The following is a 27,752-nucleotide window of genomic DNA, read 5'->3' as shown; positions in this document are numbered from 1 at the left end:
ATGTGGGCTACAAAAACAAGTCACAGGTATAATTTAAAATTTTCTTGTAGTTACATCAAAATATATCTTAGTCCAACGTTTCAAAAATCTTATCACTTCAACATATAAATATAAAATTATTAATGAGATAGTTCACACGATGTTTCTTGTATAAGTCTTCAAAATCTGGTGTGTATTTCACACTTACAGCACACCTCAATTTCGACTAGCCACATTTCAAAGGACGAATAGCCATGTGTGACTGGGGGGGGACCGTATTGGACAGCATGTCTAGATTTCAGTAGGTTTTTCTTAGCTCTCCCTTCAGATTGGTGCCTTTGTGAATGGAATAGGTGGTGTGGGGAAGGGCTCCTGGATGACCTTGGAGAATCCACTTGATCAGAGGCCCTAGCTTTGTCTGATACATTACTGGGGAGTTATGGATTCAGGATCTAGAGGACTGCAAACTTCCCAAATGTCTAAGATACCAGCTCATTGCCAGGACCGTGGTTCACACCGTGTGAAAACCTGGGCTAAGAAATATGCCAACTTCGAGGGCTACAGTTCATGGGGCCTGTGGAAAGGAGGCATCATCTGAGGAAGAGGCGGGCGGGGAGCCATCCCAGTGGGTGCTTCTTGTGGACAGAGGCTCCGACTAGAAGCTTCTTGAAGGCGGAAGCTCCTCTTGCGGCCTTCTCGGGCCTCACATGCTAGATGAGTGCATGCATGTGCTTGCACCAAACGTCCCGGGCGGCCCAGAGGCTAGGGGAGGGAGGACCGCTCTCCTGGACCGCACCCCGAAGCCGCTCCACGGCCGCGGGTGTGAGGGGCGGGCCCAGGCTTCGGCCCGCGCCGCCCCATGTGACCCGGTCCGACATGGTGTCGCCTCCTCCCGGGGCGGGGGCGGCGGCGGCGGCGGCGGCAGCTCGGGCCGGGCTCCGCGTCGGGCCGGCCCCGCGGCCGCTCATGGGCAGCCGGGGCCGCTTGGGGTCCTCCGGGAACGGCGGACCAGGCGAGGGCGAGAGCGGGGAGGCGAGGAAACTGCAGGAAGGGAGGTTCGCGAGGGGGAAGCGAAGGAAGGGGAAGGGAAAAGCCGGAGCAGGGCAAGGCGGAAGAGGAAGCGGGGCAGAAGGGAAGCCGGAGCCGCAAACGGCGAAGGAGGCAGCGGGGCTGGGAATCGAGGCGGGAGCTAAGGCAGGCCCAGCGGAGGAAGGAGAGGGCGGCGGAAGCGTGGAGGAAGGGGCGAGAAGGATTATAAGGGGAGATGAAGGGCGCTCAGAGGCGGGCAAGGAGGCCAAAGGGAGAGACGATGGGAAGAAGGAGGAATGGAGGGTCAGGACCGGGCGGCGGGAGGACGCCAGGCCAGGGAGAGCACAGGGACGAGCGGGTCAGGCTTGGGGCCGCCCCGCGGGAGCAGGGGCCGCCATGGCAGCGGAAGCCGAGGAGGAGGCGGCGGCTCGGGAGTCGGCCGGCCGCCCCGCCGCTGGCCCCGCGCTCTGGCGCCTGCCGGAGGAGCTGCTGCTGCTCATCTGTTCCTACCTGGACAAGCGGGCCCTCGGCCGCCTGGCTCAGGTGTGCCGCTGGCTGCGGCGCTTCACCAGCTGCGACCTGCTCTGGCGCCGGATAGCCCGGGCCTCGCTCAACTCCGGCTTCACGCGGCTCGGCACCGACCTGTAAGCGCCCGCTCGCCCGCCCGCTCCCTGCCCCGGGCCTGCCAGCGTCCTGGGAAAGGGCGGGGCGCCGCGGCCTGGTCAGCCTGGGGCAGTGTCGCACCCCGAATTCCGAGGCCCAAACCTGGCCTCCGCCGAGACCCCTCCCGGAACGCCCTTCTCTCTGAGGCCCCCATTCGAGGACGCTTCCCAAGAGCATCCCTCAGTCCGCACCCTCCCCGTGGGCGGCTCCTCACAATTAGCCATCTTAAGCACTCCCTTCAGCTTTTAATTGTCTTTTAGCAGACATCGACTCCCTGAGTCCCTCAGTCCGAGGGGAGCCCGGCTGGGCTGTGGCTTTGGAGGCCACCTCCCGTCCAGGTCTAGGACCTCTGTCCACTGTGTGGTCTATCAGAACGTTTTGTGGACATTCACCCTTTGACCCTCTTCTAAAGGTTGTTAGGCTTCGGGGCTATGGAGTATGGAAAAAATATCGACTATGGAAAAAAGGGCTCAGACCTGAAAAGAAGGCCCTTGGTTTAAGTGTCATCTATAGTTTATGACTTGATACAGACAGAACGACACAAAAAAGGGTGTCTGCTCATGGCAGGGGGTTGGATTAGGTCTAGGCTGTATACAAAGGCATAGCATTGCAATTTGGCCAATTCCTGGTCCGAGACCTGTGATTGAAAATCTTTCCTGAACCACGTAAACTGTTAAATTAAAGGGAAAATGTATGGAATTGAGGGAGTAAAAGCTTTCAGATTGCACCCAACTCCATCCAGTTTGGGTTAAAGAAAAAAAAAAAGGTAGTTCTGATAGACTATAATAACATTCAAGTTGTTTTACAACATGAAAAGCTATAATGCCACCACCTCCAGACAACTATTCATTTTTTAGAATTACTTTTCAGTTGCACACTTCTTTGCCCCTCTCAGTTGCTATCTTACTGATCCTAACAGAATAGGTACATAATAAATGTTTGTGGGCTATACCATGAGATTAAAAACATTCCTCTAATCTTAAACGTTTATGTTATGTCCAGCTTTTTGCTATTACAGATAACAATGAAATGAATAATGCATTTTTTGGCAACAGCTTTATTGAGATACGTCACATACAATATAATACATATGTCTTTGAATTCGTTACTAAGGATAAATTCTCAAGATTGGCATTATTGGATCAAAGGGTATGGTTTGTTAAAGGTATACCAAGTTACAATGGCATGAGCAATGAATGATTAAACAAATTTCATTGAGAATTTTAAAAATCTTTGCTATTTTAGTGGACATATAATGATATCTCAAAGTTTTGTTGTTTTTCATTTCCTTTATCGTTGACCAGGATAAATATTTTCCCTTGTGTTTGTTTCACCTGTGAGATTGTCTGTTCCTAGTCTTTGCCCATTTGTTATTGGGGCCTTGATGTTATTCTTATAAATTTGGAATGCTTATGGGTCATAGATATTAGGCTCCATTTTGTCATCTTTGATGCAAGTATTTTTTCCTAGTTTTTTATTTTTAGTTTATAGAAGATTTACACTTAAATATATCAGAATCTGTCAGTCTTTTGTGATTTATTTTCTTTTCCCCCCACATCTTTGAATATCTGCCTGGTTTTTTTATAATTTGACTTTTTTAATAGTTAACACTTTGGTCAATATCACTTATTCTTTTTTTCTAACCGGTTACCTAGTTATCACTACAACATTTGTTAAACTATTCTTATCTTTCCCTTTGTTTTAGAATGCGTACATTGCCAATGGTAATATATTTATATATGTGTATATATGCATGTATACATATAGGATTTATATCTGAACTCTCCATTTTGTTCCACTGATATATTTTTTTCCATTTCCACACTATTTTAAATATTGTTGCTTTTTTATAGTCTAATATCTATTAGGTTTAGATATCCTTGTTAGATTTGTGTGTGTGTGTGTGAGAGACATCTCTACTTCACTCAACCCTCTAAGCAAAAAAATAAAAATAAAAAAATTGTCTTTTCAAAAGTTTCTGTGGTTCTCACGATAAAGTCCTATATATCTGTTGTTACACTTTTTCCTAAAGTATTCCTAAATATGTTATGCATTTTGTTTTTATCATGAATGTAATCTCCAGCTAGGTATTATTAATGATGTATAGAATTATAATCGTTTGTAAATTTTATACCTGATCATTTTGTTTAACTTGTATTAATTCTAGTACGATTTCGTTGTTGATGATAATGATTCTTTGGGATTTTTTTTTTTTTTTGGCACGTAGTCTTGTTACCCTCATTTCTTATAAGAAAAACTCTTTCAGAGAACATATCAGTTTACCTAGAAGAGAAGTTGGCTAAAGTGACTGGAACCCAAGCCAGCCAAAGCCAACTTTGGCTTTCTGTCTCTCCTTATAGTAATTGAATGAATGAATGAAATAATTCATGTTTATTTTTCTTTCCTTTTCAAGTGCTCTAAAAGGGAGATCATGGGAATGAGTGTGTGTTCTATAAGTAATAATAACAAAATAAAAATGAATTTATAGTATAAAGTGCTTTGAGACTGCGAAGTGATATGGCTTTATTATTTATTAGCCATGTGTGTTTTGATTTCTTGTTTGTGTCCTAGGATGAGATATCTCTGACCTTCTAGTGAAGTTGTTTTACCAAAGCACTTGATAAAGAGCAGGGTCAATGCTGGTGTTTTCTGAGTTAAGGGGAGAAGTTATGTGTGTTAGAGCAGGTGGAGAGAGTGTTTACCAGTGTGGTCTGTTTTTGGACAGCTGCAGAGAAGTGATAAGCCACCAAGAGAGGTTGTTGTCACCCCTGGAAGTAGACATCATGTACCCCAGTCCTCTTAGGGTATCAAGGCACCAGGGCCCAAAGTTCAGGGAGACTATGGCTGCTTGGATAGTGGCAGAGCTGTAGTTCATGCTTTGGGCTAATTTACCACAGACTGGACAGTGGAATAAATTTTTATAAGTACGACACACAACTTCATAGCAGAAGCCACACAACCTCACTGCACCAGAGTTTTATCATCTATAAAGAAGGGGAATTACATACCTAGTAAAATGAGGCTTAAATGTAATAATGTGTAAGTGGTAGCACAGGGTTCAGCACATAGTAAGCATTCACACTGTTGTAAAATGGAACTTCTTAATTGCTTCGCTTTTCCTCTATCAGTCTGTGTATAACAAAAGTAGAGATGTTTGACTTGGAGATGCTGCCTGAAGACAGGAGATGGGGGAAAACACACACTGCTTAGTTTCTCTCACCTGTCCTGAATGTTTTTGGAAACATGACAGCAGAACCTGTGGACTTAGTGTCTGCACTCCCTGCCGAAGAGCCTCTTGATTCTCAGAAACACAAACTGCTAAGGTTTACTGACCTTCCGGCTCAGGGCAAGTCCCATTCAGTTTGGCTGTTCCTAACTGATCATAGCTTTGTTGAGTAAGATGAACTGCTTTGGTTCCTTGTGATTTGTTAATGGTCTTATACATGTGCTTGAAGGCATTTTGGCCACTTTAAAACCACAAACAAATAATTTGCTTCCCTTTAGGCCCCTTGCCCAAACAGTGAACACTGGTAGGTATCCTGAGCTCTTTTTTTTTTTTTTTAAAGCAGACACAAAGACAGTTTGAGTCAGTCATTTGGTTTAAAATCAGCTTTGTTTGAAGGTTTTATGAAGCCTGGGGGAATAGAAATATCTTTAATATAAAAATCAAGGAAATGTTTCATATAGCAATCTTTTAAGTATTCCCTGAAGAGCAGGGGGAAAGCTAACTTAGTTCAGCCTTCAAGAACAAAACAGTGAAATTTAACTGTCAGTTTATAACATAGGCTAAGTGCATGTAGTTAGTATGACAGCCAGAAGAGCAAAGGTGCTATCTGCAAATTTTGATACTGGAAATTAACAAGAGCAAAGAATGAAAAGAAAAAATATATCTCAGTATGGAAATCTGTTTTTAAAAACTTCTGCCAGTCTTATGTTAAAGAAAGCTTACTTAATCCTCTTCCTCCCTAATTAAGACCTACATGTTTTCAAACTTGAATTTTATTTTAAATATCCTTTGAGCAATGGCTGGGTGCTCTCTTGCATTTGCCTGTGATAGATTTGCCTAGAACTAACAATAGATGTTTAGGGTGTAAGACTCTGAGGTGTTTGCCCTGGCATGTACATTCATTCCTCAGACAGGGTCGTGTAGGCTTGGAGCTCTTTGAGGCTGGGGGACTGGGGTATCTATTTCAGTGACGATTAACGTCCAAAGTGGTGAGATGGACACAGATAAGCAGAGTGTGTTTGTTTGTTTTAAAATGATTGCGCCTAAGAGCATTTTTTTTGGCTCAGAAAGCATAAAGTTTCCTAACTGAACAGAGAAGGCAGTGCTGACTGGTTACATTTAAGGCTGTTTCTAAACAGTGATTTTCAGAAAACAATTAGCAACTTAAAGTAGCTTTGGCTTTCTCCTTCACCTTTCTGCCTTACCTAGGGAGGAGAGCCACTTACTTGTTCTCCAGTTAATTGCAAGGTTTCATGTGTGGATGTTATCGTCAGCCATTTTGGAAAGGCCTTATTTTTAATGGTTTTGTGAGTTAATAAAAGTTGAGTTCAGTTTACGTGCTTAAAATAAATAAAAATAATATACCTGTGGAAGCAGGAAATGGTCCAGGGCAGTTAGTACCTCCAAATGCAAGCTGGAAAAATGGAAGAGGTGTTTTCCTCCCAAGGCTATGAGAATATAGAAGCTACTTAGATCTTTTCCAGTCTTGTAAAACTTGAGTGGTAAGGGATGAATTTCCTAACTTTCAAGTTGGAAACAGGGAGAAACCCAAAGTCCATGTAATTCATATAGGAATGAGATCTCGAAAATATTTCAGTACTCCATACTTGAAATTTTCTGTTTCTGACACCTTCTCCTGAGGTAAACATTGTGCTTAAGCTGCTGAAATCAAACTGACAGTGAGGTTACTGAGGAAGAGTGTAGATTTTTAAAAATAATATTTTTGAGTGTTTGATATGGAACAGAATTACCTTTGTGTGACAACTTAACCTTAACTCTGGGTTGACTCTGGCATTGGATTAGCTTCTGGTCCTGACTCATAGCCATAGAACAGGGAGAAGTTCAGGTAGACTCTTCTTGAGGCCAGTCCCCAGTAAATTTTGAAAATTTAAGATGAGATCAAGTGTTTGAAAAAAATGAGAAAATTGAGCTTTGAATTTTCAATGAAAATTAGCATACCCCACCCTCCCACCCCCACTTTGAGCTACAGAAACAGATTTTTTCTAAGTTCCACCATTTATTTTAGGTGTATGAACCATCAGATGAGGTTAAGAATCCAAAGATTTGGTTTATTCTTGAAGAAAGGCCTTTCTGTTCAGCAGTCTTGCTCAGGTTTGAACAGGATTCAGATGGAACTCCAATTGTAATCCACAGAAGCAAGATGGTTGGACTAATTAAGGACCGGTTTATGAATCCTGAGTCATGTAAATGCTTGAACTGTATGGAAAACCAAGGGTGAGACTGTCTGGAGAAATAATTTATCTCTTGTTAGAGGTTTGGCCACCTTGTCTCAACTTTGAGTCAGTTCTTCATTATATCCAAACTATTCACATTGCCCTCCCTGGAAGTCTGGGCCACCCAATGGGCCCCCGTGCCTGCCCCTCTTTAGCCCACAATTAATTGCCAGTACATTCTTTCTTCTTCTCCTTCTTTTTGGTATTTGACATGAACTCAAGTTGCTGAGAAAGGTGACAACTGTGAAATGAAGACAGGGCTTGGAGACACCTTAAAAAATACATGCAAAGGCCACTAAATGACAAGAGCAGACTGCCAGGCTCTTTCAAAACATCACCATGTCTGTTGACTTTCCATTCCTTGTCCACAGCACAAAATTGGAGGTCAAAGAATCATAGGAGTTAGAGATGGAAAAGACATTTGGGGTCAGCCAGTTCACCCCTCCGCCTTCTGCCCCTGATTCCAGATCATTCCTTACATTATATTTCCCCCCCAGCTCTTGTACAGTTTTCACGGTCTTCACTCAACCCCGGCTGTCACCTTTGGGGAATGATGCTGGAGGCTCTGTCCAGTTTCTCCTCAGCAAAGAGAGATATTGCCTCTGCCCCTAGTTGACATCCGTGAACTTCTTTGTTGGTGGTCTCAGCTGAGAGGCTGAAGGCTAAATGGAAGTCTCTCTGCTGCCTGGTGATGGGGCTTTTCTAGACAGAACTGAAGCACACTTAGGGTATGATGATTTGGGGGCAGGGGAAAAGGGCTAGCGGATAGTGTAGCCATTGCTGAATGTGTTCTTAGATGTTTGTTTTTCAAAACTCGACCCAAAAGGAGATGTGTGTGTGTGTGTGTGTGTGTGTGTGTGTGTGTGTGTGTGTGTGTGTGTGTGGTGTTGGGCAGGTAGACAGAGATAAGGAAATTTCGCTGAATAGAGTTTGATAAGAACCCTACTTTGCAAATTGGTGAGTTAAACAAATAAAATATACTAGTCCTGTGACATAGTAGAGGATTGTTTCAGAAAATACATGTTAGGGAAGAAATAGAGTAGTGGCTTACTGTACAGAGGTTTCAACTTAGAGTCATGTTGAGAAGAGCAGGTGGATTGGAGGCAAGTATTTTGGACTAGGGGACACTGTTGCTTTTGGGGCGTCTCCCTTGTTTTAAGTAGTAGAGAAAGTGAAGTCCTATGTTCACTGGCTGCATGGTTTGGCAGGGGGAATGGTCATTTTTAAAGGCAGCTTTGGAAGGTTACCCCCAGCTCCCCCTCTTGTTCCAGCAGCTGTTGGGAGCAGTCCGAAGGGGGTATTATATTTCTTCTGGTAACTCTGCCAAGAATGAGAGGAAATCCACAATCTGTGGGCTTTTTGGGGGGGATGGGGATGGGGTGGCAGGTGATGGGACAGGGAAATTAAATTGTTTTATAGTAAATATGTTGAGATACTTTTCCTGGAAAGCTGTTTCACTGAAAGGAACAATATTTCCCCTGCTGACTAGCTCTATAATGGGTTCTGCCTTCTCCCAGCACTTCTTTTTCTTTCTTTCCTGTAGCTCCAGCTTTGACCTCCCATGCTTCTTTGAATTTTCCTTTAGAAAGTGCATATTGAAAAGGTGAGTCAAGATTCAGATATGGATGGTGTGTGTGCTTGAGAGGCCTTCCTCTAGCAGTGAGTTACTAAAGGAGAACCTCTGATTCGTCACTTACCTTGGCTGCAGTGTGACTTGATCATAATGGCCTAGGAACTGGAGCTGTAACAACTTTCTGGGTGGCATCTGGCCACGTTCTCTCCATCCCTTCATCCAGGCTGGAAGGGCACCAGGGATTCTGAAGCATGGTCACTTGGGCTGAGAACCTGCTTTGGTCATTCATATGGAACACAGTCGCAAGACTAAAACAATAAGAAGCAACCCTGGGAAGCAGAGTAGTGTAATGATTCCTCCCATTTCAGATGGGGAGCCCAGAGAGACATTGTTTTGAAGGTGTGAGAACAAAGTGCACTTTGGAGTTTGCTAGTGCCCGATTCATGACTCACTTAGAGGAGAGCCTGTTCACAAAAAATAGTTGTGTCTTTCTTGCTGTTGTTTATTCTCAGAAAGTGCTAGATCAGCCTTTGTGAAAGGTGTATTGTGGGATTCTAGAAAAACTGATTCTGTGATCAGATAAGTGTGGGAATCCACATCTGCTGCGTTGGGGATTCACAATACCCACTGATGAATTCAAGCACTGAGATGTCCAGGGATAGACATGTTTAATTTTGTTTCATCCAGCACTGTCCAAATATGTTTTGATCATAAAATTCTTTTTTTTTTTTACTGTTTAATATCTCTTACCATCTTGCAGAACATGCACACTGCTCAAGTGCCCTGTAAATATAGAGCTTGACCAATAGCAGGAGGAAATGAATGTGAATAAGAACATGACCATAAATCCTAAACTCAGGTAAAGAATCAGGGTTATGTCCCTTGCTTCTGAAACTGCTGTGGACAGCTTTGACACATGGGTGCCACATTAAGACACTTTATCTGCTCAGATTCCTTCCTTGGAGCCTCTGTAGCTTGAGAATTTGGAGGCCTTGGTTGAATTCCTGATGACATGGTGTGTTATACATTTTTAGGAAGGGCCTTTGGAGCTTGGAGGTAGTGTGTCCAGGCTCCTGAAAATCTACAGATATTGTTGAAAGTGACTTGCCAAAGGGAGGACTGTACTCTTGAGAACTTGTTTCAGCAGTATCTATCAAAATATCCATTATGCTAGGATCATGGGTCTCACCTTTTGTGTCTAAGACAGACTTTTGTGTGATGTTAGAATTTTTGATAGTACATCAAGGGATTAAAGGTGAATGCTTTTTTTTTTTAAAGCAAGTTTCAGAAAGTTGAAAAACCTGTCTATTTACTTGTTTACCATCTGGCATGTTAGTATTTGAGTAGAACTGTTACTGCCCTCACCTTGTTCTCTTATATCCTTTGAGGTAAAGTTCACATTTATTTTTCTGAACATGCAATCTTCCTCTTATTTGCAGCAACTGGTTGTCATGAGCCACTTTGTGGCTTGGTGGTATGTCTGACAGAAAGCTTCATAAAAGCGTGGATCTTTAGTTGAATGAAAATAAATTCTATAAATTATTTAAAATTTGATGGTATGCTTATTCAGGGTTCCTGGTATACCACTGCTAGAAGCATGCTGGTTGAGATCCACTTTTAGAAGTATTAAGAGGCTTAAGACTTAATTCTGTGGAATTTATGACTGTATTGGACAAACAGGACATATAGCTGTGAAAAGCTAACAAGCCTAGGTTTGTGATAATTTCAGTCTAAGTGTTCGTATGACAGTGAGAGGAATGCTTGGAGGATTCAGGGAAGCAGAGGCTTAAGCTGGATCTTGAAGAATGGGTGAATTTGACTAGTGCCCAGGAGAGGGAAGGAAGCATTTGTCAAGGACAAAGGTAGGCAGGTGCTGGCAATATTGGAGAGGGTATGGGTATAGGAATGAATGTAGAAGAGATGGACTTGCTGGAGTTCAGCTACAAAGAATGGAGCTGTGAAGGTGAGGTTGAATGAGTAAGGTGAGGCCTCCAAATGTCAGGGAGATATGGGTCTGCTCCATGCTCCCCTCGTGGATGATCCTGTCCTCATGCTGGCATGTTCCCCACAATTTCACTTCACCCTGCGTGTTGGGGCTACTACTCCCTGTTCCCTGGCCAGAAGGGTAAGCAATTTAACACAATATAATGATTTTTCATTGATTTTTTTTTTTGAACCTTAATTAGACCACTGCTACTGAGGCTATTGGAGGACTTAGTCTATCACTAAGCATAAATAGTTTTGTCTTAGGCTATTTAAATACTTGTACATTAAAGCCAAAATCTTAGTTTTAGTAGAAGAGATAGTAGCTATAGACAATATGGGGGTAAACCTGCTTTCTGGAGAGCAAGAAGAATAAAGAAATCAGAGACAGTGTTAAGTTAAAATTCCAAGCCCCCAAGCATCATTTTGCATAGCCCTGTTCCCCTTCCTTAGCCTAGTGCTCGTGAGATGGCTTTGTTCTACACTTGTGGACAGATGCCCTCCTATTCTTAATCTCCAAGTCAGCAGGAAGTTATGCTTATGGTGATCATGCCAGCCATGCAGGTAGGCAGCATTGGTGGCATCAAGGGGAATCAAACTTCAGGATGGGGCAGGGAGGGAAATTGGTGTGTGATCAGGAGTTCTCTGATCTTAGAGACTGTAGGTTTAAGACCTCTCTTCCCCTTCATTTACCTGCCCTCTGGCCATTTTTCTTCAGACTAGGTTTATTTATTTACTTTTGGTTTGGGGTGTGAATGAGGAGAGGTGAAATAAAAGAGGACTCTAGATAACTGCCTAGATTAATTTCTGTCCCTCTGGACTCACTTATTGCCAAGATTTTAAGGGGCCTGATAGCTTACCCTGGGTGCATGTTGTATTGTTTTTGTTTAAAATACGTCATGTGCCCAGGAATGCAGTCGAACTATAATGGTTACTAAGTGCCGGAAAGCTGAGAGGGAGGGGGCCCAAGTGGAAAAATGAGCCTGAGGCAAGAGAAGGAGCGCTGGGAAAATGGAAGTTCCACCCGGCCCACAGGCCAGGTTAGAGATTCCTCCGTGCATTAACAGCCATGAAGGGGTTTATTTACAGGGCACCAGTCGTTTTTGGAGGGAGCACCCCCGCTTGACACCAGTGACTGTTGGCGAAACAACCAACCAGAGAGCATTTCAAGGATGGGAACAAGGGTCCTTACTGAATTCCCAGGGGCACCTACTCCTGTCTCCTCAGGCACTTCTGCTGCCTTGTTCCTCTGACCCCTTTTGACTGGACCATGACAGGTCCCCACAGGGAAGAAGGGATACCTGTTTTCAGAGAAAGGATTATTCAGAGACGGAAGCCAATAAGAATATAGATACAGTTGGGCCACCAGCTAGGAAACCATCAGAGATGATTTAGAGAACAAAAGTGATGAAAAAGCTGAGTTGTTAAGTTGCTTTTAACGAAGTGGTACTATTTCTCAAGTGAAAGCCAAATGGAATGGTTTTAAAATGTTGAAATTTGATTTGAAGGACTAGAGCCAACATTCATTGTGGGAGAAGATGCCTGCACCTGCTGTTTGGTAGTGGCTTCTAAGGTTCAACTTTGAAAATTCCTTGCTGCTGTGACCAGGCCCTCTGGGCAGTGCTTTGACCCTTAGTAAAGTGTCACCAAATGGCAGTTAAGTGACCAGGGAGATGAGAGAAGTGTTGTCCTTATCCCAACTCAGGAAGTATATTGATTCTTTCCCCCTTGTTTCTTTCCTGTTATGACCCAGAATATTCAATTTTTGGTTTCACCTTTACCTCTGAACTTAGACCTAACTCAAGAGGAGAGGTTAACTATATACAAACAATCCCCTCTTTTATATCTGGGAGAGATTTGCTGATAAGATTTGACAGGGAGTCTAATCTTTTTCATTAAGAATTCAGTTGTTACAGCATCGCTTCAACTGTACTCTATTGGTTGAGGCAGACACAAAGACCTCAGGTGCAAGGAAAGTTTTTTGGCTCTATCTACTAGGGAAAGGGCAAGGTCCTGGAACATCATGTGAGGTGGGAATTATTTGTGGCAGTCATCTTTGGAAAACACAATCTGTCCACTGAATTGTTTGTTATGTAGCAACAGGCAATGGAACACTGCTGAAAAGAAAGACAAAGATTAAAAAAAGTCTTACCAGAAGCCACAGAAAAAAGAAAAGAAAAAAAAGAATTCAGTTCTTTTGGTCCATCCTGCTGACAATCTTCTACTGTCCTCAGTTCTCTTCTAGCTGGTAGTATAGGTTGCTTATTAGTAATGTGAAACCAAGGACCATATTCACCCAATGGATAAATTCATTAATTTATTTTAGCTTTAACATTGTGTACACCCACATCCTAATCATTCAGCCTGAAAGTGTACTAAGTTTGACATTAGAAGAACAATTTCTAATAGTTATAATTAAATTAAAAGAAAAACATGATTATTGGATTAGCTTTAGAGATGGCACCATTAATGGATATTAATCACTACATATATTTATATTTATGTAAAAATTATGAACCTTCTTGTAGTGATTTATAACTTATATTGTATTTTGGTTTAGTTGTCATCTTTAAAACACCTCATTTGTTTTAGTGATGAAGAAACTGACAATTAGAGAAGTTAGATAACCAAGTTTAGGTCCCAGTGTCCTAAGCCTGCATTCTATACTTTGCCATAACTTCATTTAATCTACTATTTTGTTAGAGGTAAATGGAAAGACCTAACTAGCAATAATTATGAGATATATTGAAAACATTGCTCACTTCCTGAAGTACCATCTATTTACCTCTTCTGACCTATTATTTATGGAGACATAATTTTATGTAGTATCTCCTTACCTCTACCTTTATAAATTTGACTTAGTTTTAAAATGACCATTCCTTGTTATAGTCATTTCTAAAATATTTTGCTGTCCTCACATTTGTCATTTCTCGTGACAATATATTCCATTGCATTAGTATACCATTTTCCCCTACAGACAGATATTTGGGCTAGTTCCAGATTTTAGCTCTAAATATATAGCTGCAACTATAAATATCTTTGTAAAAATATATTTTTCTTTTGAATTATTTCTTAGTGATATAGTGCCCAAAGTGGGGATGCTAGGTTGAAGCTGTCATTTAACAACTTTTCTCAACAGAATTCCTTTCTGAAAGGCTGTACCAGTATACTGTTAGCAATATATAACCAAATCCAAACCCTTCTATCAAACCAAAGCTAGTGTCTGGTTTTTCCACTTAATATATGTGAGGTGGTACTTTAATAATTGTTTTAACGTACATGTCTGTAAACTATTATTTACTTTTTTTTAAAAAAGATTTTATTGGGGGAGGGGAACAGCGTTGGGGGAATCGAGGAAGAGGAACAGACAAGTTGCATTCTGTGAACACTTGTGTAATTATTCTTATCTGCTGTTTGGATATGGATGACAGGGTATTGGAGACAGGGTGTCATCCTAATAGATTTTTATCAGTCCCCTAAAACTTTTAGGTATAAAACTTGTATCTGTGGTATTAATTGTTTTTGCCCCACTCTGTTGCTTTCATTTGAATCTCTTTTTTCTTCTGTGCAGTATTTAAAATTTCAATGCTTTAAAATCATCGAGTTAAAAAACTATTTGAAATTCACTCTTCCTTTTTTGGGAATTTATCATATTGTGATATGAGATAGAATCTAAATCAGTTTTTTGCCCTGTTGATACCCAGTTTTATCCACAGACTTTATGTCTAGGACTGTGACATATTTTGACTTAGTTTTTCTGTATGGTGTGAAATAGGGGTCAGGGTTGGTTTTTTTCCCCATGGCTCTAGCACTCTTTGTCATCCTTTCTCCATTAGGTTGCTTTGGCGTCACTATAGACCAGCGGTTCTCAACCTTCCTAATGCCACGACCCCTTAATACATTTCATGTTGTGGTGACCCCCAACCATAAAATTATTTTCGTTGCTACTCTATAACTGTAATTTTGCTACTGTTATGAATCGTAATGTAAATATCTTTTTGTTTTCCGATGGTCTTAGGTGGCCCCTGTGAAAGGGTCGTTCGACCCCCAAAGGGGTTGCGACCCACAGGTTGAGAACCGCTGCTATAGACACTTTAAAGGACAGGCTGTTTTCCTTGGTTTTCTTGGGAATCCTAGTATGGAGAGAGAAGAGTTATCCCTTTCTTGTCTCCTAACCTCTTCACTTATGTCCAGATATATTCTAGATGTTCCTGTGTCCTGACTTGTAAACCCATGGAATTTTCTCTGGTTGGCAATGAGTTGTAGTGATGGGATTATCTGTTCTGTCTGGACACAGGATGGCCGGTGTACCTGTGAAGGGACGAGTAAAGGTGTCTCAGAACTGGAGGCTGGGGCGCTGCCGACAGGGGATCCTGATGAAATGGAGATGCAGGTCAGTAGCCTCTTGACTTTTTAAAAGTTACCTGGGACAGAAAAGCATGCTGGGAAGTGAAAAATCTGGTCCTAGCTAGAATGTAAATGTGCCTGTCCTGGGTGGTATGGCCCTGGTGATCCTTTAACTACCACAAAGGGGGCATGAGAGGCACAACTTTTTTTCACCTTTAAAAAAAGGATTACAAAAAAGTGTACTTTAACAAATTCCTTATTTTTTACGATTATAAAAATAAATGTTTATTGTAGAAATTTGAAAACTATAGAAAAGTTTAAAGAAGAAAATAAAACTCAAGCTGTAATCCTACCACTCAGAGGTAATCACTGTTAATGTGCCTCATCAGAAGAAATAAATGAAGCCAATACTTCAACCCATCTTGTTTTACAATTATTTTTCTTTAAATCCTCTACTCTAGGGAGTTACACCTTCACTCTTGGCTTCCTATAGCCCTCTCCTTTAGTTTAATAAAAGGCAAAATAGAATCTAAAGGTTTGACTATATCTGTTACAGGAGGCAGAGCTTAGAAAAAGTGCCAGGAAATTTAGATAATGGCTTTGGCACTGCCAATACCATAAATTTTATGCTTCAACAATGCTAAATTTATTTCACAGTTATTTTTTGACTCCTTACCAAAAAAGTGCTCCTTGTTGATTGGTTGGAATGGATAGGGAACATCATGATTCCTCATTCCAGGTTGACCTCTACCTGTGCTGATACACAGGCAGGCTTCTTCACCTGATGACCCTTTCTGTTTTGCTTGTGTCCAGTTTCTGCTGGATTTAATGACATCGGTTGCCATGGATTATGTGGTGGTGGTAATGGTAAAGAAACTAAAGGGGAGAAACATGGTTCTTTACGAGGAAGGACTTTGTTCTCTCCTGCCCACTTTTGCCTTTTAACACCAGAAAGTTAAGTTTATTTCTCTATCAAGGTTTTGTCCTTGGCGTCTTTTTGGGCTGGCTTCAAGCAGTTTGGCAAATAAACACACAAAACAGTTACCAGGCTGCCCTGGGATTCTCCACTGTTCACCTGGCATGAACCTGGTTTCTTGTCCTAGGCAATGGCTGTTTACCAGATGGCTCTAAACACATGAATTCCAAACCCCTCTGCCTGCTGCCCACTTGAGTGTGCCACAGACTCGTGCAAGAGGATGTTGAAGAGGGGTGTGCATATTGAGTGAGAATGCAGGCATCTACCCACACTCTACGCATGTTCCATATAATACATGCACACACTTGTAAAAACCTCATGAGCAGAAACTCAGTTACTACAAAGTCCAAGCTGCATTTAATGGCCCGTCAAGTCAATTTGCAGAACTTTTCCACATTCCCATGACGCTTGTATTAAGGAGTCTGGGGAAGAAACACAGCCCAGTTTGCTCAGACAGGCTTGGCATTGGGAGATGGTGTCTCTGTAAATGGGCATGAATCAGCTGTCCCTGTGCTTTGCTTGGTACCTCATAGCTCCAGGACCCCTTTGTGGAGTAGGACAGGCTGTTGAGGTGTCTACTTTGGGGAAGGGGCTTTGTCTGCACCAGAGAGCCTGGTCTCTGGCAGTCTTCTTTCTTCTTAAAGCTCACTCTATGCCACAGGACTGGTCTGTGACTTCTAACCTTTCTTCCTCCTGCCAGATTGTAGAGGGAATCTTTACCTATTTGTGGATTTCTTTTATCAGCTGCCTATGAGAGCTGACTATTTCTCTCTAGTCCCTGAACTGTAGCAGACTGCCCTGGGGCTGTGTTTTTCCACTGCCACACTTACCCTCTAATACAGTAATGTAGATATCCCCTATGAGGATCTAGGTATCTAATCAGTACATTAGCATCCTGTCCCGAATGGCTTTATTCTTTTCACTTATAAATGGCCCCTTGCACTAGTAGGACAAGGGAATGGGGCTTCCTTGGGCTCACTCTTCTCTTTTCTCTATCACACCCTAACGAATTTATTGGGAAAGAGGCATGTATGGGAGTCTTGGAACCTTGAATCAAATCAGTGAGGATACAGAATGAAAGACAATTACTTCACCTGAGTGGAAGGTTTCTCTTTGCCCCTCCCCACCCCACAATCATTGCATTTTCTAAGCTCTGCCTACCCAGTAACTCAAGTCTTAAGCATTCTTCAATTAAAAGTGATGTTTAATTGGTATTTTAATTATGACTGTCTTTTAGATAGCCCAAAGAAGTTTAGGTCACCACTAACCTCAATCACTGTAGTTTTCTGATGGTAGCCTAAGTGTAGGTAATTTTGAAGAAGCGGGGTGAGGTATAGACTTAGCCTTGCAGGTCATCCTTGCTAAGGTGCGGATTGCTCAGCTCCTCCAAAGATTGGAGTCGAGTTTTCATGCTGTATCTTGATGATCGTTACATTTTGTTTTCCATCTCTACAGTCAGATGCCCTGGATGCAGCTAGAGGGTGATTCTCTGTACATATCCCAGGCTAATTTCATCTTGGCCTATCAGTTCCGCCCAGATGGTGCCAGCTTGAACCGTCAGCCCCTGGGAGTCTTTGCTGGGCATGATGAGGACGTTTGCCACTTTGTGCTGGCCAACTCGCATATTGTCAGTGCAGGAGGGTAAGTGCTGCAGGCTTCTCCTTCCACCCTCTTCCTTAGGATTCTTCAGGGACCGCCTGCCTCCGACTTTTCTGTCCCAATTCCAAAGGGATGAGGAGGGAGAGTAGTAGAAGGAGTAGTCGGTTTTTTCCATTTAAAGCAGAGAGATTTACCAAAGGCACTTAATAGGGTTAGCTGAAGAAGGAAAACAGGAAGAGCCTTTAATGAAAAGTGAAGGTGGTCTTGATACTCTCAAGGGGAAATTTGTTTTGTCTCTCAGGTCTGTTCAGCCCCAAGTGGACTGAAGAAGTAAAGGTATCTAGAAGCTCGGAACCTTACTGGACTGAATTGCCTAAAGCTTAGCAAATTTGGATGTCATTGGAGACTTGGGCTGTTTCTGTAGACTTGTTCTCTTCCTACAGAGAGACTGTTTGGCTATTGGGGGTGAACTCCTTATTTCTCTCCTAGAGATGGGAAGATTGGCGTTCATAAGATTCATAGCACCTTCACTGTCAAGTACTCGGCTCATGAACAGGAGGTGAACTGTGTGGACTGCAAAGGGGGCATCATTGTGAGTGGCTCCAGGGACAGGACGGCCAAGGTGAGGTGGTCACCCCCTTATATACGGTTATTCCCTTCAGTCTATAGGGAGTGGGGTGGGAGAGGGTGGATAGGGCCTTGAATCGTGGGATTGGCTGAGAGCATTGGGTGGGGGCGGGAGGGAACGACACAATAAAGGACTCACTTATGTGCCTCTGGCATGCAGCTTGCCATGCCAGGTTGTGTCGCTGCCAGCTGGCCTGGGATAGGAGTGGACAGTGGCTGGGAAGCTTGCCACTCACTTGAAATGTGGCATGAACTCAAAAACAGAGGGCCTGGCCAGCTTTTCCTCCCTGAGCTGAGTTTCCTCAAGTTTGTGGGTTGAGTTCTGACCCCAATATTTTATTTTAAAATCTCCCTCTTTTTGCTTGCTGTCTGTTTAGGGAGGTTAATTTTTCACCACCTTGTTTATAAGCAATCAGGCTGATAATTAAAATGTGTTTTGACTGCTTCTCTGGAGAGTGATGTGGTCAGTAAGCAGTAGAAAGACAACAAGAGAAGGGTGTTATTTGTTGTGTCATTGCCAGGTTGCCTGGTCTCCAGTCAGACATCTGACAAGACCTAGCAGAATGAGGCTGATAAGTAGTGTGACCCCTGCTTTATGGACTCAGCTCATCCATGTCTAGGTCAAATAGGCTCCTATGCATGAGATAGAGAAGAACTTTCTCCATCCCTACATCCAGCAGCTCAACACATGCCTGATCCTTTGGGGTTGCTGTGGGAACTTTGCTGACAATTCAGTTGATGGTACAGGAGGCCTGGTAGTATCTTGCTTGTCTGTTTCCCAGCATTTGGAGACTCCGTAGTGATAACAGGAACAAAATGCTTGTTCATGTTAGCAAACAGGTCTCTAAGACACATAGGAGAGGACTCAGGAGAGGGAAGTTGCGTCTTCACTCACTTAACTTTTCTGACCCTGTGTACCCTTTGGTGACTATTTCTTCATGGAAAAATGTCACTAATTTATATAAAAAGAGCTAAATATGTTCCTTTTTAGTTATGGAAGTTTCTCCTCCCTTTGTTTACACTTTGTTTTTATCAGCAACATGCTCACCAGCACAGAGAGCCTGAGAAATCCAGAAAATCTTTTCAAGCAAAATGGAAACTGAATTTCCTATCACCTGCTTCCCATACCCCATACTTACTTCAGAATTCTGATTGGTCACTGTCTTTGTGCCATTCCTTGCAAAGAGACTGCCCTTAACTTGCTGTGCTGCTCAGAAGTCAATTTGCATAGAAACCTTTTGTGGCATGTGTGACCTAGATAGTCCTATCTCATTATAGCATCTTCTTGTCATGGGTTCAAACTTCCCCTGGTTCTTTTTTTTAAGTGACATCTCTTTCTTCTGTCCTATTCTCTGTGCTCTGATACCCTGAGCAGTATAAAACTAAGCTTTTTGACCACAGGTAGCAATTCGGGGGTATAGACTGCTCACAGTCAAAGAATGATTTTATCTGGAATATTGGGTTAGTTTCATGTTTTAAGTACTGACTCAACCCAATTTAGTGAGACTTAGTTTCTTAAAAGCATTGAAATAGTTACTGTTTAATCCTAAAATTGTCACTGTAGTATATCCTATTCCTTTTGAGGACTTCTTTTAGGTCAGTGACAGAATTCTCCCTGCTGGTTCTTCAACTTCAGAAAGCTAGTCACCTGTTTGGGGCTCCCCAGTGACCTTCAGGCTAGCTCCTCTTTCTGGCTGCTGGATGCTGCTTCAGTTCTTTCCTCTGCACTATTGTCTTTGCATGTAGCCACCTTCATCCTCCTGGCCCATTTCTGCACTACCCACAGTCAGTCTTTTATAACTGAGTTTCCGTTTCTTTTCAGAGGCAATTATACAGCTGCTTCTTCAGGCTTCTAATACACCTGAACTTATTTAAGAGCTGTCGTGTTTGCCTGTAAACATCTATAGCCTGTTTGTAAACATCTATACCCAAATATGTACTGTGTTTTAGGAAAGATACTTGTTTTATTGGGGTGAAGGGAACTCAAACATTTTCTGCAATGGGACTGCCCGGAAAGTCCTCTTCCTTCCCCTCCCCCAACCCTAGTTTCAAATGTACTGTGACTTAGCTTGGGTTGCCTCTCTGGGCTTTAGTGGGACTGGCCCCATCCTGAGATGTGATAGGATGGTAGCTTATGTTCTTGGTGGGCCTGGGCCAGTACTTCATTTCTTCCTTTTTCTCTGTTCTTTCATTCATTCTGATATGTGCCTACACAGGGGCACTGGGGCTCTTCAAAGGGAACAAAGATACAGTCTCTCTCCTTAAGGGGAGCTGAGACATGCTTGCACTAGCAATGAAGGTGATTGGAAGTGGCCAAAGACTGACGTGTAAGGCTCTAGGGACAGAGACAGAACGTTCAGAGGGTGGAGGGATCACACCTGGCATGGAAGGGGAGACTTGATGAAGAGGGAACATTTGAACTTGGGGTTTTTTTTGTTTTTGTTTTTTTAGTTACTTTTCAATGCATAGATTTGCTTGTTTGTTTTGTAACAGTATAGAATGAAACCAGACTCTGTGCTAAACACTTTACATTTATTCATTTTCTCATTTTATCCTTTAGGGTAATTTTCCCCCTATATTATGCTCATAATATATTTTAGATACCAGTATACTTTATTTTACAAGGTTTTCCATTGTTATTACAAATTATTTGTGTCATCTTTAATGGCTTCACAATGGACTTACCATAATTTAGTCACTATTTTTCCTATTGGTGGATGTTTGTAGCGATTTTTTTTTTCCCTATAGTATTAAGAACTACCATTATCGATGCCTAATACCTAACAAATACTGTGCTACTGTGCTGGGTACTTTATACATATCTTCACTTTTCCATAGTGCAACCCTGAAAGATAGGTATAATTTCCCATTTTACACATGAGGAAACTGAGGCTAAGAAATTATGAAGCATCTGTAAGATGGGAGATAATAACACCTAGAGTTCAACCCAGATTTGTCTGATTCCAAAGCCCATGTATGCTTTTTCTGCTATTGCAGGCTGCACGGAATATTTTTATGTTTTTCTTCATTTTAGGATTATTTTCTTAGGATAGAGTCTCAGCGATAGAATTATTGAGTCGAAGGCTTTGGTCATTTTAAGGGTCTTGATTCATATTGCCAACTACTTTTTAAAAGGACTGTATAAATGTCCATTCCCACTGAGTTATATATTCTCCAGGGATGGCTCTTTTTTGATACTCATGTTTCTGGTGGGTAGTGTGCTGCTGGCCACTTTCTCCAGATGATGCTCAGAATTGGCAGTATGCTCCCTAGGCCCCTCCTGGAGACCAGGAGCCTTGTTCTGTGGTTTGCACAGTCTAGTAATCCACCAGCTCATTCCCTGGAGGGCACTAGTGAATTCAGGCCTAGGGCTGCCCCCATAGATTTTGTAATCAGAGTCCTTAGTGTCTTCCCACCACCCATGCGAGAACCTGCCTCCTAGGGAGTTTGTGTCAGGGAAAAGGTAGAGCTCTCTTCCAATCTGGGGCTGTCTAAAAGAGGACATTAGAAGTGCATCCAGGGGGAGGGGAGTTATCACTTTGTGAGGGGTGTAAATATCTAACTAAGACATTGTTTTGTACACCTGAAATTAATTAATTAAAAAAAAGAAAAGCAGAAGAAATAGATTTTTAAAAAAAAGTACATCTAGTATCTATCAAAGTGGCCTGACTGCAGATCCAGACGAGAAAGCTGGGATCACCGCACGCCAGGAAAGTCGTGGTTATTTACCTTTGTTTTCTGCCCATCCTCATTCAGGATCTTGTTAAATTTCTTTTCTATTCTTTATGTTAGGAAAAGTAACACACCCTCCTCCCCCCATGATGCACACAAAATCTAAAACACTTTCTCCTTTTATAGGGTAGAGATATCATGTGACCCTAAGAAGGCAGGACCACCCCCACTCCATTACTTAGCCCTTAAACTCAAGGAATGTTTCCTGAAAGTTCTTCCATCTAAGGTCCTGACTGACTTGTGTGTTCCCCTTATAGCACTGCGGGGACCTTGAGAGGTCATTGATCCCTCTGGCTGCCTCAGGATCCCTCCTTGGCTGCTGTCTGTGGACAGTCCTGTGTGTTTGAGGTTTCCTTTCTGTTTGGTTAGAGGCTTATTTCCCTGTGTGTGTCACTGGGGTAGGGTAAGGTATGGGGGCCTCATGCTTAATGGGAGATTTCTAAATGCACTGACTGCTGAGAGGGCTCTGTGAGTGTTGATTAGCGTTAAGCCCAGAGTGGCTGCTAATGTACATTCCTGACTGATAGGGACCAGATAATGTGCTCCAAACAATATTTTTAACCTGTAGAAGATATGGAAGCTTAAAAGAGTTAAGCTTTTCTGCTACTTTAGGTGACATTAGGTGCTAAATTCCCTGCTGACATGAATAGCATTGGATCCTGGGCATTATCAACAAACAAACAACAACACACCACCTTCCTACTTTGAAGTCTCCCTTCTTCCATTCTTTCCTTCCCTTGCATCTTTCTTTTTGCTCCCCTCTAATTCTACTCTAATTCTGTCTCTATCCTTCCATACTGTGCCTCGATCTCCCTCCCCCGACTCCCACCTCCCCAAAGTAAAATCTTCGTGAGAGATAGTAGAAAGGGAAATCCACAAACATGGGGAGGCTGCTAAGAGGGCCGAGCCCCATCTACTCACTCTTCCCAGTAAAGTGTCAGCTGAGGAATGTGGAACTTGGGATTTCCCTGGTGTAAAATTGGCTGGTAAGTAAGGGCTATCGGGTGGAAGTAAAAGATGGTGGTTAGGACTGGGAATCAGGGTCCATTTGGGGGGTAGGCTAGCCAGAAGCTGGAGAGGCCCCTCTGCTGATACCCTGATCTCCATGTGTACAGGACAGAAAGGATCCTCCATTTCCCCACCCCACTAGGGACCTGGTGCATCTCTCCTCCCCCCACCCCCATCCCAGGCAATGCCAACGAGAGCATTTCCTCTCCTGTTTCTAGGTATGGCCTTTGGCCTCAGGTCGGCTCGGGCAGTGCTTACACACCATCCAAACTGAAGACCGAGTCTGGTCCATTGCTATCAGCCCATTACTCAGGTAAGGGAGACATTTTTGGATATGATTTTGTCCCATCTAATAATGCATTTATTTTACAAGGACAGGTGGGCTAGGAAATCTTCCACCTATATAGTCTAGGTTGCTTTGAGCTATTCTCCTGGAGATTTTGGAAATCCTCCAGAAACTTGAGGCCTGAAGCTCACTTTATATATGTGTGGCGTTGAGATAACCTTCTAGGGGCTAACTTTCTAAGCATCTAGCCCCAGGAAAGTAAAGGAAAAGATACTGTGTTAGAATATAACTGAGTTCAACTGTTACAAGAGCTTTGCTTCTGGGGAAGATGCCCTTTCACGACGGTCCCAAAGTAGAGGCTTCTCAGCACCTCTAGGAGGTGACAGCACCAGCCATCCAGCTCTCACAACTCATATCAGTGGTTTGTTCCCTTTGGAAAATGTCTTCTGGAGTATCCCTTATGGAATTGAATCATCAGGAGAGGCTTGGGGCCTACGTCCCATTGGGCCCTCATCCAAAGATATGTATGTGGAGTAGATTCGTTGACCATTGTAGCAGAAGTGCCAAGTTTTTGATGGTGGCTTTCCCCTGCCCTTTGGCCTGACTGGTATTTCTCTAGCTTGATGCATGAGCGAGCTTTGCATCCTGCTTCTGCTTTCTTGGACCAAGGCAGAGCCCCTCTCCTCCCCAGCAGGGTACATAGATGCCCCGTCCTGCACCTGCTCGGTCACGGTATTTACCTGGAGGCTTCCCCACGTCTTTCCCCCTCTCTCCCCACCCAGATGATCAATGGGAAAGCAGTAGGGCTGCTACTCTGAAACACTGGGTTCGAGTCAGTCACTTGTTTTATGAGAGAGTCAATTCCCCTCTTTGCTCAACCCCCTTCCTTCCTTCTCCTCACCCCATGGAGCTTGCACCCCTCCTTCTGCCCCCTTCCACAACTCCCTTTCAAATTTTTTTCTTCCTAAAGAATTAGAGCCGATTAGCCACGTCATTAATTCTTCAATTTGACGGCTGATATAGCAGGACCTGAAACACATTGCTGACCCCAGAGAATGGAGACCCCGTTCCTTAGCATACTGACGATGGGAGAAGTTAATTAAAATTCCACAGAGCGGAGGTGTCGGCTAACCTATAAACCTGTCGCTGTTCAGAACAAATCATTCTAGCAATCCTAGGAAAGAGGGAAGGAAAGACCAGCAGGGAGTGGAGAGGCCTAAGTGTGTGGGAGCGGAGGGTGGAAAATGGAGCCATTGAGCTTTATCCCCTCCCCAGTTTCTTCCTAAGGCTGTCCCTTTCAAGGCAGTTAGCCAGCCTTGGGGGGTCTGTGGGCTGACTATGTGTAAGGATTGAAGGAAGGCGGAACAACCTCTGGGAGGTGACAGGTGGGCTGGTGACTTTGTCTTGGTGGTTACCTGTGGACTTCTGCTGGCTGAAGGAGACTAGGGTGGGCTGGGGTGGGGTTGGTGGTACAGGGAAGTCCTTCAGGGCTGGAGATGGTCCATGTGCTTCCTGTCCATGGATTTAGGACAAAGAACACAGGCCCTCCCAGCACCCCCACCCCATATTTCTCTACTCCAGCCACCTCCTCTGGAGTGTGTTAGGCTACCTGTTAACAGAATAGAGCTCTGCAACTGTTGAAGATGGTGTCGATAAGAGGTTGAGGACAGAATCTGCCCTCATCGTTAAGAAGCAGTTTAGATCACAGCTAACTGAGTTTGGGTTGTTTTGGCCACAACTTGGAAGCTGGCTTTGAGGAAAGACCTAGCTTTCTATTACTAGTACTATACGACTGCTACTACTAGCAGCTAACATTTATTAGTCATTAGCTCTATGCTAGACCCTCTGCTACGTCCTTGATGTGCCTCATCTTTGGTGAAAGCCTGTGTCTCATGCTTTCTTCATATTCTCCTTCAGAGTCTTCTTGTCCTCTTGGTGTACTTTTTTGCCCGGGGATGATCTTTAACTGATTATAAATTAAAACAAGGACAATAGGTGTAGGAATCACTCAGCTCAATGCCATTGTATAAACCTGACAATTTGAAAAATTAGAGCACTTCTTTTACTCACTGTTGGTTGGCTGTCTAACTTCTGACCCATAGTTATTTGAGATGACCTTTCCCGTGCTCCACAGATGGTATCTTGGACTTTTTAAAAAAATAGTTTGCATTTGGGATTGTGTCTTTACACTAGATTACCAGGGTATATGCTGGTGTTATCTCTGCCCCCCCTTTTTTTACTCCAAAATATCCTGGGACAGGGTTCTTTTCATCTTATAATTAGATCCGTTTGTTCTCTGTGTTTATGAATTTGAACCTTTCAATAAACTTCTCCATTTATTCCAATCTGGGAGACACTGCCTCCCAGCAGTGGTCTGTCCTGGGAGACTGGAGCTTTGCTTTGTCACCAACCAGCAGAGTGGCCTCAGGTATGTCACTTCCTCCTCTGAGCCTCAATTTCCTCATTAACATTCCTGTTAAATGTACATACTATTTCCTTTATAGACCTTTCTAGATTACTGTGAAGATGACCTGAAATAATGAATAAGAAAATCCTCTGCAAAGCTAACAGGGCTATAATATGATGTCAACCAGAATCTCTCCTCTCTGGTATGGCATTTGTCTAGTGGCTTTGCCTGTTCTCACCTCTCCACCTGTGCTCTCACTTCTCCTAGCCCTCGAGGAGTTACACTGCTCTTTGCAGTCTTCTTGAGGTAGGGGTGCAGCAGGACTCTCTCTTTCCTCTCCTTTCCCCCCTGTAGTGTTCCTGCCCTCCATGGCTGCCTTCTGTTCCCCTCTCTGCCACCTTCCCTATTGAGTGTGGTCGTCAGTATCACTAATATGATGGAACCCTGGGCCCCTCAGGAAGAACATGAAGGGAGATGGGCAGCAGCTATCCTCTAGGGCAGGCACTCCTGGTTTACCTGACAACTTCTCACTCCCTCACTGCTCCCTCATTCAGTTAGAGGGAACTGGGATAGTTAGGAGACCTGGCACATCTCTTTTTTCAATTAATCTCTTTCTTCTATGTAAAATAATTTGTCAGAGCTATTCATCATATTTGTCTTTGATGCTGGGGCTTTTCTGCCTCCTTTTCTTATGTGTGTACTTAGCCACTTATATTATGAAACATGAGACCTCAAGCCCTAGGCTTATTTTGAGGGGCTCATGACTGGGAGAAAGCAGGTATTCTTTCCTATATCCAAATGTCACCTTTCCTTCCTTCCGTGACCTTGAGTTCTTGATTTGTAAACAGTCATAGAGGATGACATTTAATACCAGTTATGTGCTTAGAGCTGCATTTAGGCACTCAAAAAACACAGAGGGAAAACCAGTAGTCTCCACAGGAGGGTGGCAGGCAAGGACCTTTTCCTCTACCTTCTACCCACCTTCTTGCCCCAACACCAATAATCCTGTTTTAAAGATTCATGACCTACAGGTGAAGCCTTCCTTCTGTAGGGAGGCCCAGCCTGGAGCTGTTAATTAGTGAAAGAAGGATGGTTTGAGATGGACTAGAAGTCAGATGCTGGAGGCATGCCATAGGCCTGGGTGTAATTGTGGGGCCGAAATACATTCAGCTGGTCTCAGAGATACAACCTTCTGAGGTCACACTGGATTTTGAACACATTTCCATGAGTACCACAGAAAAGCAGACTTTTAAAAATGTGTAATATGTTTTATTGCCATTTAAAATTATTTCCAGCTGAATAAAGTTAGTAAATACTCAAGAGTGAGGAAATGCAGAACCGTGAAAGACTCAGTTTCATTCCCTCCTTCCTTCCATCTTTTCCTTTCTTACTCCCTTGCCTCCTCACTCCCTGTGTACTGACTGAACACTTTCTATGAGGCAGCTGCCCTGAAGATCCTATTCAGTGGTGGGGAAAAGATGGATACATAACTGTAATGGTTGCCTGAAACTAGGCTGTCTCTGGTTGAGGGGGAAACTGAGGCTCGGGGAAGCTCAATGCAGGACACATGTGGGATAGGGCAGAAGAGGCAGCAGTTGGTGCTCAGGTCTCTAGCCTGTTGCCACGTCCTGAGGGCTGAGGGAGGCAGGCCCTGGGTCGTTGCCATGCCTTTACCGCTAGCATCTTGGACAGTAGCTGTGGCCCTTGAAAGGCTCTGTGGGGATTAGGGAACATTTTGTCTTCCTGGAGGCCGGAGTTGAAATAGAGAGGGGTTGGGGAAGGCAGTGTATAATCGAGGCTTGGATTCATCAGGTAGCTGTGACTGCACGCCCCATTCCGGGAGCTCAGATGCTCATAGATCTTCGGTTTCCAGGGCCCCTCCAAGCCAGCCACAGGGGCCCTGGTGGTGAAATGAATCTGTAGGCCCACTTGCCCTGTTTGCCTGGGAGGGGAAGAAAGAAAAAAAGAGGGCCGGCCGAGTGGCGCGATGGTTGGGAACTCGCTTGGGATGCCAGAGGGCCCCGGTTCGGATCCCGCATGTGAGGGCCAGTGGCGCTGCCCTCCGCAGCTGAGATGCTGAACA

At 43.5% G+C, this 27,752-nt stretch overlaps 1 protein-coding gene across 1 annotated transcript in view; it reads left to right on the top strand.

The window, feature by feature from the left end:
• Window positions 1-784: 784 nt before the first annotated feature.
• Window positions 785-27,752, top strand: part of FBXW4 (F-box and WD repeat domain containing 4) — a 78,616-nt gene continuing 51,648 nt past the window's right edge. The window contains exons 1-5 of the mRNA XM_019636317.1: window positions 785-1,652; window positions 14,985-15,080; window positions 17,466-17,651; window positions 18,099-18,231; window positions 23,195-23,289. Coding sequence (XP_019491862.1) covers window positions 856-1,652; window positions 14,985-15,080; window positions 17,466-17,651; window positions 18,099-18,231; window positions 23,195-23,289 — 1,307 coding nt within the window. The 5' untranslated portion in view covers window positions 785-855. The remainder of the gene's footprint in view (window positions 1,653-14,984; window positions 15,081-17,465; window positions 17,652-18,098; window positions 18,232-23,194; window positions 23,290-27,752) is intronic.

This window comes from Hipposideros armiger, unplaced genomic scaffold, assembly GCF_001890085.2.
Source record: "Hipposideros armiger isolate ML-2016 unplaced genomic scaffold, ASM189008v1 scaffold_28, whole genome shotgun sequence".
NCBI classification, from domain to species: Eukaryota; Metazoa; Chordata; class Mammalia; order Chiroptera; family Hipposideridae; genus Hipposideros; species Hipposideros armiger.
This window is presented reverse-complemented; position numbering and strand designations above follow the sequence as displayed.